Raw genomic sequence first — 10000 nt, 5'->3', positions numbered from 1 at the left:
TGACATTCTGGGAAAATATGGCTAAGCTACTCCGCTGTTACTAGGACTATTTCTGTGTCCTTGACCGCAGGCCAAAATGAGTGATTTCAGACAATTTCTCTTAAACCTTTTATTTAAACATTAGTCATTTTTCAAAATGCCTGTTTCCATTAAAGAATAAAGCTTAGCTTGTTCAGCTAGACACGTGTCACAATTTGCTGAAGGCTGTAATGAGAATAATACGGGATAATGTTTTATTATTATTATTATTCGTACAGGAAAAAGGACCAATCTCCTGTATTTAATCAAGAATAATATTTGACATACGGTAATGAAAATAATAATCATTTCACACCTTTGTTCAATAAACATTCAAACACATGTATTAATGTATTACAATATTTCAGGCTAATCATAAAGACATCACCAAATGAAAGAAAAAAATAGCAATCTTATTTTCTTACACTTCCTTTGCACACACAGCATACTGAAACACATGGTGTGTGTTAAAAAAAAATATAAAATGGTTTGCATTTTGCCTGTCGGCTCCTCACAGACCCGGTGATAATACCCTCACAGATGGTCCTGAGGCCCGGGCAGACTTCAGTGAGGAAACCGTGGGGCGCGTCGGAGCCAAAATGGTGGATCACTGATACTGATGACTGTGCCCATTCCATGCCAGGGAGAGTTTGGAGTTTGAGGCAGTGGGGGATGGGGGTGGGGGCGAGGAGGCGTATTTACCGCCAGTAAAACCCCTCGGCACACAGCCCCACCACCCAACCCCCCCCCCCCCCCCCCTCCGCCAGGCCCATAGGCACAGAGGGGGGTCCCGGCTGGCAGGACAGGCTGAAGTAGCCTCTGATTGATGGCACAGCCTCTTCTATCCGTCTAGCTCTGTGCCCATGCACAACGGTGCCCTCCTGCTGCAGGCCTGGCATTCACAACCAGTCTACCACACACACACACACACACACACACACACACACACACACACAAACACACATGCCCACATAGGCTACACACCTCTTTCCTCTTTCTTTAGCTCACCTGTAACTTTTTTAATATCTTAGCTTATATTTCATTCCCCGTTACCATTCTCTCTGATTGTCCTATGCTTCAACTCTTCTTCCAAGTGTTTTTTTTTTCTTTTTGGTCATCCTCGATGGATGAAATGAATTTAAATGAAAAGCTTACAACCCATTTGGTGATAGCAACATTACAATAGCAACACACACACACACACACACACACACACACACACACACACACACACACACACACACACACACACTTGTGAATACATTGTGCTTGATGACTTGTCTTGCCTTGGCAGCCAACTCTTCATCTAAAAAACTTGGAGATTTAGTACATTGTCGCCCCCTGCTGTCCTTACTCAAAAGTACACTTTTTATTTCATTTTATAAAATCTAGTCTACGCTCTGGTCTACGCCTATCGACTGCGATAAAACTACTATATGCTTCACACATTGGCCAAACGAACGCAACAATGTTAGTTATGTTTCATTTCAAACCGTTATAACTTATGTTTTAATTCTCCCTGACTTCCCTATTGGATAACACTACAACAATAGTCGACACAGGCCAATGGCAACGCTCTTTTGCATATACGACACGCCCCATTTCCCCATGAGAGGGAACGACCACAAACCGAACCTAATCGCTGATTCAGGACCAGTTTCCCTCCGCGAAAAAAGGGCTTTGTCCAGTCGATGACTGTCCTGGAGACAGTGCTAAGACAGGAGGCGTTGAGGGTTGTCTAGAAGGCTTTTCCTGAAGCAACGGAGATTTGCCAAGATGGCAGCCGTGTCGGGGGTACCGATTCAAAGCAGCAGCCCCGCAAGAGAACTTTCTCTGACGGGTCCAACCGGGGGCACTTCTTCAGTTGGAGAGCGAGTAAAAGCGGAAGAAGGATCAGGTAAATTACGTCCCGTTGTCGTACCCAATTACGATAACCTTTTTTTAGGACTCGTTTAGTTGGCAAATAGCATATTGCTAACTAGCTTCATGCAATAGCTATTTGTTGATTGTATGGGAAACTCAGCTAACGTTAGTTAGCTTGCTAACGAGGCAATAATCAGAACACTTGAATTGTCGTTATTTAGGATCTCTGTTTACGTGTGGCAAACACATTTGTTGGTAGGGTATGCCTCTTACCAATGAGCACACCAGTATCCAGAACATTGGCCGTTACAGCTACAGCAGTTGTTGGCCAATGCTAGCTCGTAACGTTACTGTGGTACATTCTTAGTGGTGTGCTAGTTAGCATTGTCCACCCCCTCGGTCATTCGCACTGGTGGCTACTTTGTTGTTGACGTTGCAGCATTAGCTGAAATGTTGATATGTGACCTCCTTGGGACTTTGGCAGGTCAGATGATCTCTGTTGATGGAATTGGAGGTTACTTAGGAAGACACCTAGTACTTACATAAACATGTTCATTTATAAACATATGTTCATAAACATCTGTTCATTTATTTTGATCTGAGATGTAAGTTATGACACACTGACGTTTCAGTCACTAGGGATAGACAATAATTCATTCATTCTAAATAACACTCTGACAAGTGTCTGGATCGTAAATTGATGGAGTAGGCTAACTGAAGAGACCTCCCACCCCCCCACAACCCACCTCTTTTGACAGTAAAAAGACTGTGCTTAGCTGACAAAGTGTGTGTGTGTGTGTGTGTGTTGCAGAGTCTGAGAAACAGAGTCGTGTGACTGCATTGCTGGAGAAACTACATGCCAAACACAATGCCTCACGTCCATGGCAGGAGACCTGCAAAGTGGTGCGACAAGCTATGGTGAGTTTCTGTTCGTGTTTGTGTGGGATACAGCAATGGTGTGTGTGTGTGTGTGTATTTGTGTGTGTATGTGTGTGTATATTTGTGTGGGTTTGTGTTTGTGTGGGATACAGCACTGGTGAGTTTGTGTGTGTGTGTGTTTGTGTGGGATACATAAATATTGAGCTTGTGTGTTTCTGTGGGATACAGCGATGGTGAGTTTGTGTAGCCATTTGTGTGTGATGGAGCGTTTGTGTGGGTGTGTGTGTGTGTGTGTGTGTGTGTTTGTGTGGGATACATAAATATTGAGCTTGTGTGTTTCTGTGGGATACAGCGATGGTGAGTTTGTGTAGCCATTTGTGTGTGATGGAGCAATTGTGTGTGTGTGTGAGTGTGTGTGAGAGAGAGAGAGAGAGAGAGCAATTTTGAGTTTGAGTATGTTTCTATGGGACACTGCAATGGTGAGTTTGTCTAGCCTATATATAGTGTGGGATGCAGAGAATGATTCTGAATATCCAATATGTACCTGATTAAAGGAGAACTCCAGCACTTTTTCACATAGATCTGTTTCTCAAGGTCACTGAGTACTGAACACAGGCACTCATGAACATGCCCCCAGAGTGTAGCACTGTAGCGGCTCTAGCTGTTGGCTGCAGCAACTCGAGCTAGATAGAACCGATTGTTGTTGGTGTTTTGTTTTTTTTCATAACGACGGTACTCTGTGAGTTCTAGAAACAGAGATCTATGTGAAAAATCGCTGGAATTCTCCTTTAAGACGTAGCTATGTAAACAGCTCCCACTACAAGGACAATTATTTATGTGTGGAGAATTGCATGCAGAACAGGGGCTAACTCTCTCTCTCTCTCTGTCTTTCTCTCTCTCTCTCTCTCTGTCTCTCTCCCTTTCCTTCTTGCTCTCTCTCTCTCTGGTTACCTACCCAGGAGAAGCGTGGGGGGATGAACCCTGTTGGTCACCAGTTGCTTCTCACTTGTTTGGAGACCTTGCAGAGGGCCCTTAAAGGTATGGGCCGTGACTCTAAACACACACACACACACACACACACACACACTAGGGATGCATTGTGGTACAGTGTAACAGTTCCCTCTTCCTTGTCTGCTGGTGTTAATTTACAGTGTCGTCTCTCCCCGCCATGACGGACCGCCTGGAGTCTATTGCGCGGCAGAACATGTAAGTCAGCACTTCCCTCTTTTCCCTCTCCTTGTCTGTGTGGGGTTTTATCTCCCAACATCTATTATTGAGAATGAGGAGATACGTCATGGTAGCCTGCGATCACGTGACGATTTGGGAGGTTTCATAGCCCGTCCGCCATGTTTGTATCCCACGCTATCGGTTGCCATGGGCGACAGCGACACAAAGAAGTGACACAGAGCAGGAAAGATGAATTGAGAAGTTATCACGGCGTTTAAACTGAGAAATTAAGAGGAAATTAAGAAGTTGACTTAACTTTACGATTTTAGAAAATCTGCTTAGGTGATTGATTGCTGTTGTAAAGATCAGGCTAGTAATCCTCACGGTTTCCTCAGGGAAGTAGAAGCTAGCCAGACACAGACGAACTCAACTGGACACAGATGCTGTTCTTAGTTTATTACAATGTAATGTAGGATACTATAGGGTCACACAGGCATGACAGGTTCAGCATTGTCAGTAAGTAAAATAAATATCACACACGTACAAAATAGCGGTGGCATTATATGACTACACATGATAAGGTGCATGAGAGAGCTTCTTTAAGTGACGCGACAGAGCAGCAACAAGTGACAGATCAGATGAGACTGACTGAGGTAACTTGCAAGTATGGAAGGCTCTGTATTTATGCAAAAAATAATAAAGTGTGGGTACACAGATGATTTATCTGACAACGCAAAAAAGAAATGAACAGCGGTCTCACCACCATGTCGACTTTCATCCGTCAGAAGTTAGTTGTGATAGAGACTTAAGTAACGTCAAGTTCGGGGCATGTTAAGAGTTGCTTTGAATCGATTATGCTGTTAGAAACGTTTTCTTGTTTAAGCATCATCCTCATTTATGCTATCAAAAACGTCGGCAGTAAACCGCTCTCTTTCTCCCTCCCTCATAAATACGTCCATGTTCCATAAGTTAGGCTACATCAGTCATTGGCCATGTAAACCGACAGCAATCAGCATAGAAAGGTTTTAGCCCACTTTACATGTTAGGCTTGTGTAATATAATATAGACTGGCGTTGAGGGTCCTAAAATCTTTCCCCCTTTGCTTATGCAGCTCTAGTGTTGTGCCGTCACACCTGTCAAAGTTTGGCAGACATCGACTGTAGCCTCATCTTTTTCCATGTGCGGAAACAAAACAAAAAAACGCAACCCTTGGTTTCTAAGGTTTCCAAGACAATCGTGTGATGCACTGGAGCAGTTTTTCACACTGGAGTGTCTTCCAGGCATCTTAAAATAGTGAGGAATCACAACAACTTCTTCTGCTAACAACACAAACCATGAACCCGTTCTGGGGGGGTATCATGCATAACATGGCGGATGCCGGGATATCGGGGCGGGGCGCTGTGTTGTGGCAATATCTCCTCATTCTCAATAGCATGTTGCTGTCCCCTCATTATCTAGCCATGATTACTCCTCTTCTTATCAGTTATTTTCTCTCTCTATCCTTCTTTCCCTCCTTTCCCCACTTCCCCTCTTTCCTCTACTTAATTCAATTTAATTAAATTCTCTCATCCTCTCTCTCTCTCTCTCTCTCTCTCTCTCTCTCTCTCTCTCTCTCTCTCTCTCTCTCTCTCTCTCTCTCCCAGGTTGAACTCTCACCTGAGCCCAGGTGGGACGGACTGCTACATCACCTCTGACCTGTTCTACGTGGAGGTTCAGCTCGAGCCCACCGGACAGCTGAAGGACGTCAAAGTCGCCCATCATGGAGAGAACCCAGCGGTGAGAGAGAGAGAGCGGGGGAGGAGGAGAGGAAGAGGAGGAGGAGGAGAGAGAGGGAAAGAGAGTGAGCCAGGAGGAGAGGGAGCGAGCGAGGAGGAGGAGGAGGAGGGGAGAGAGGGAGCGAGCGAGGAGGGGAGAGAGAGAGAGATGGAGGGGAAGAGAGATAGAGGGGAGGAAAGAGAGGGGGAGAGTAGGAGAGAGAGTGAGGGAGAGGGGATGGTAAGGGGATGCCTTGAGATTTACAGCAACTTAACGTAGTTTACTCCACCTGAAAATCACGGCAGGACTATTGATTGGCAATTTAACACACAAGGACATGAACAATTTCAAGCTTTCAGTGTTGTCTGTCGCCTAAACAAGTTACAGCAAGAATTTGTGGCATTATAAATATATGATTGTTTGTAAGAAAATAATTTGTGAAAGCAAAAACAACAACAACAACCAAAAAAAAACAGTTATGGGGTCTGATCCCATCCCTCTAGAGAAGGGTTAACATTTTCGTTCTCTTTGTCTTGGTCAGAGCTGTCCGGAGCTGATTCAGCACCTGAGGTGAGTCTCGTAGATGCTTCCTCATTGGAGGAGAACATTTAGTCACCCAGGCCTCATATATTCATCTGCCACTTTTCTCTAGTTATGAATTCCACAGACAGTTACACACATGTCATCAGTGCATAGTGTTTCTGTAGTGTGACTGAATACCTACTGTCATAGAGTTTGGAAATTGATTTATTTTTTATTTGTTGTAGAGAGAAGAATTTTGAGGAGTTCTCCAAACATCTCAGGGGCCTAGTCAACCTGTACAAGCTCCCTGGAGACAAGTGAGTTATGCCAACGCGCTCTCTCTCTCTTTCTCTCTTTCTCTATCCCTGTTTCTCTTATTGATGTTGATAGACAGACAGACAGACACACACACACACACATATTGTCTCTCCCTCATGCTTTTCTCTCTCCCCTTGTCTTCCTCAGCAAACTGAAAACTAAGATGTACCTGGCTTTGCAGTCTCTGGAGTCAGACCTCACCAAGATGATGAACATGTTCAGGTGGGTTAGGGCTTCTGTGCATGGGGGATGGCTCATCATCATTATGGATCTCTGTCTGGGACATAATATCCTCATTAGCTTCTGTTCATTCTGGATGCCAGCATCTCTGTGTGGATGTCTAAATCTGCAGGCCTCCGTTTATCAAATCTCGTCAAACTGAAAGGCTTGAGCTTAGAGGCAGGTGTACTCTTTTTGTTTATACATCAGGTAGTTATTTGTTCAAACATTATGGTCTGTTTTCCCTTAAGTCTAACCCTACACTAGAAACTTATTTTTTCATAGGAGAGCTCTTCTAGATATTTTCTTGTTATCTTTTAGTCTAGGAACTATGTTTAATCCATGTCAAATAGGGTGGAGATTATCATCTACCTTGTATGAAAATTGCATCAGAACTATTTAGTTTACGTGACCACATGCTAGGGCTGTCAGTTTACGTTCGAAAATCGATTGCACAATCGATTGGACCAACCAACACAAGTTTCGAAAACTAAAATTGTTTTCGAAACTGCAGTCGTGAGTTCTACGTAGGCGAAATTTGTTTGACATTTCTAATTGTAAACGCAGCCACGTTGAAGCCTGCAGTAATGTTTTTCACTGATGTTATGGCAGTCCACTCTGCTTATTGTTTTTCGAGAATGTTGCACTCCTGTTTGTCATTGTGCACGAAACTTCACGCCATTGTGCGTCTTCAAGCGCCCCCTTTACGTTCGTCCTAATGCCTGTTAGTTGTTCGTGGATTGTCCTATATTTGGCGTTGAAAATTGAAACGTCTTTAGACATGAAAAAATCGATTTTACAATCGATTCAATGAACAATTATGTCTCAAGAATCGAACAGGATTTTTTCACAAAAGTGACAGCACTACCACACGCACACACAAACAGACACACACGGGACACACTCACACCCGGAAAGACAGACGGACCAGATTACAGTAGCGGCATAACTGTGTATAAGTGAGGAGTCTCTACGCCCTCAGATCCTTACAAACTATCAGATGCACCGTCCCTAAACCCATCACCTCTCTGTTCAGAACAACAGAGTCCTACTTTTCCAGCAGTGCGTATGCGTGCGTGCGTGCGTGCGTGCGTGCGTGCGTGCGTGCGTGTGCTTTATGTGTGTCTTGTGTGTGTGTGTGGGTGTGTGTGTCTGAGCACCCTCGGCCAGCTTCAGCATCCACAAACAGCCTCTCAGCACCTCACCCCACCCCCCCATTCACCTGTGTGAGTCCTCAAACGTAGATGATGTGTGATGTGGAGACCCCTCTGTGCTTCTCTGTTGTGACGGCAGGCTAGCCACCAACGCCAACACGGTGGAGACCATCCTGCACGGCAGCGTGGGCCTGTTGACCCCTCGCTCCGGGGGACAGCTAGTGACCCTGCAGTGCTACGTGTCGCCCTACGACGTGTTCGAGGAGGGCCCGGGCAACCAGCTCAACGTCATGGAGTCCAACTGTAAGGAGGCAACAGAGAATTCAGTCACTTGTCAAAACACTCATGTTCTGGCCCCAGCTGTGGCGTAACTGGCTGGGGCACCTGCACCGTACGTCGGTGACCTGGGTTCGATTCCCGCCCCGTGGTCCTTTCTGGATCCCACCCCGAATCTCTCTCCCACTCGCTTCCTGTCATTCTCCACTGTCCTGTCAAAATTAAAAAAGCATGAAAAATCCCCAAAAAATATACTTAAAAAAAAAACTCATGTTCTTCATCACAGAAGCCAGAGGAATCTAGAGAGGAATGTTAGAAATGTTTATTCTTATGATTTTTAGTAGATGCTTTTGTCCAAAGCAGCTTACAACGAAATCAACATTGCATTAACATTACAATTAACAGTTTAAAGTGGAGTCATATAGCCTAAATAAGTCATTAAGAAATACAGGTACCTATATTAGTATATATCAGTATTATTAGTAATATTAGAACCTATATTAGTATTATTAATACTCTAAATAAAATCTAACAGAATAAAACAATAACCATGAACATATACAAACTCTGTAAGAATTAATTAGTTATATGTAAGATAAGTCCTTAAAAGCTTTTGGAAGATGACAAAACTTGCTAAAATGAAGAGTAGTTGGTAAATCATTCCACCAGCGAGGGACTACAGACAAAGAGCCTTGACGGGGAACTCTTAGTGTTGATGGAAGGCCGACATGGCAGAGGCTCATCAGAGGATATGTCTTGCCATGCCTTGGCCACACTATTAATCACATAGGCAGGCAGTCCAGTGTTTCCCACAGAATTGGATTCAATTTGTGGCGGTAGCTGACTTTGACAATGGGGGGGGGGGGATTCAGATTGTCTTGGTAGTGTATAGGTCTAATTGAGTGCCTGTCACTTTTTAAGACGTTTGAGGGAACCCTTGCAATTGTAATACAGTTGAAAGGCTGCTGATGTGTGGATGCAATTCATAACATTTTCTACATAGTTAAAATAAATGTTCATACTTCTCCTTGGGACAAGCACTTTTGAATTTTGGAAAACACTTTTCCATTTACATCGGGATTTTGCAAACATTCAGTGTCAGAGTCAATAAAATGAGGCCTTCAACAAAATTGACAAGCAGCTGTAAGTAGGCTAAGCATGCTAAATTCGACATCCAAACAGTATTCTAATGTTAGCTTTGAGATACTGCTTGATTTCATAACTTAACTTAGTTTAGTCTCTTCAATGTAGCCTACTATGTTGTGATAAGACCTTAGCAGAGTTCACTTCAATGCAGCAGTTTTGAACAAATTTGCGCAGCATGGTCACGATGCTAAGCGGATTTAATAGCAATTTAGCCAGACGTCTTCTATGCAATGCTTCTATGTGGCAACAACAATCCTTCAACAATCGTGAATATTTTGTTAAATGCACATGCAGAGGAGGGGCAGCGGGCTACGAGAGAGAGCAGGGCGGGGCAAGGAAAGGCTGCGTGCGTAAAAAGCGCAGCTCAATGGCAATGCAAGGATTTGACCTTATATTTAATTTAAATTAAATTCAATTAAACATAGAATATTCATCTGTGGCGGCCGATTTTTATTTCGTGGCGCCCCGCCACAGATTAGTCAATGTATGGGAAACACTGCAGTCATAAAATGTTGCTATTTTCGGTGGGTGCTTTTACATGTTTTAAACGTTACCATGCCCTCTCTCTGTTCTCCCTTTCTCTCTCTCTCGTGTGCGTGTGTGTGTGTGCGTGTGCGTGTGCGTGTGTGTGTGTGTGTGTGTGTGTGTGTGTGTGTGTGTGTGTGTGTGTGTGTGTGTCTCTC

The 10000-nt window shown here is 44.0% G+C and overlaps 1 protein-coding gene across 1 annotated transcript in view; it reads left to right on the top strand.

Moving 5' to 3' along the window:
* The first annotated feature begins 1620 nt into the window (after positions 1-1620).
* Positions 1621-10000, top strand: part of med1 (mediator complex subunit 1) — a 28798-nt gene continuing 20418 nt past the window's right edge. The window contains exons 1-9 of the mRNA XM_042083194.1: positions 1621-1915; positions 2693-2799; positions 3720-3798; positions 3912-3966; positions 5571-5703; positions 6224-6252; positions 6450-6521; positions 6670-6744; positions 8035-8198. Coding sequence (XP_041939128.1) covers positions 1795-1915; positions 2693-2799; positions 3720-3798; positions 3912-3966; positions 5571-5703; positions 6224-6252; positions 6450-6521; positions 6670-6744; positions 8035-8198 — 835 coding nt within the window. The 5' untranslated portion in view covers positions 1621-1794. The remainder of the gene's footprint in view (positions 1916-2692; positions 2800-3719; positions 3799-3911; positions 3967-5570; positions 5704-6223; positions 6253-6449; positions 6522-6669; positions 6745-8034; positions 8199-10000) is intronic.

Source organism: Alosa sapidissima, chromosome 24 (assembly GCF_018492685.1).
Source record: "Alosa sapidissima isolate fAloSap1 chromosome 24, fAloSap1.pri, whole genome shotgun sequence".
Lineage (NCBI taxonomy): Eukaryota > Metazoa > Chordata > Actinopteri > Clupeiformes > Clupeidae > Alosa > Alosa sapidissima.
Note: the sequence above shows the minus strand (reverse complement) of the source record. Positions and strands in the feature narration are given on the sequence as shown.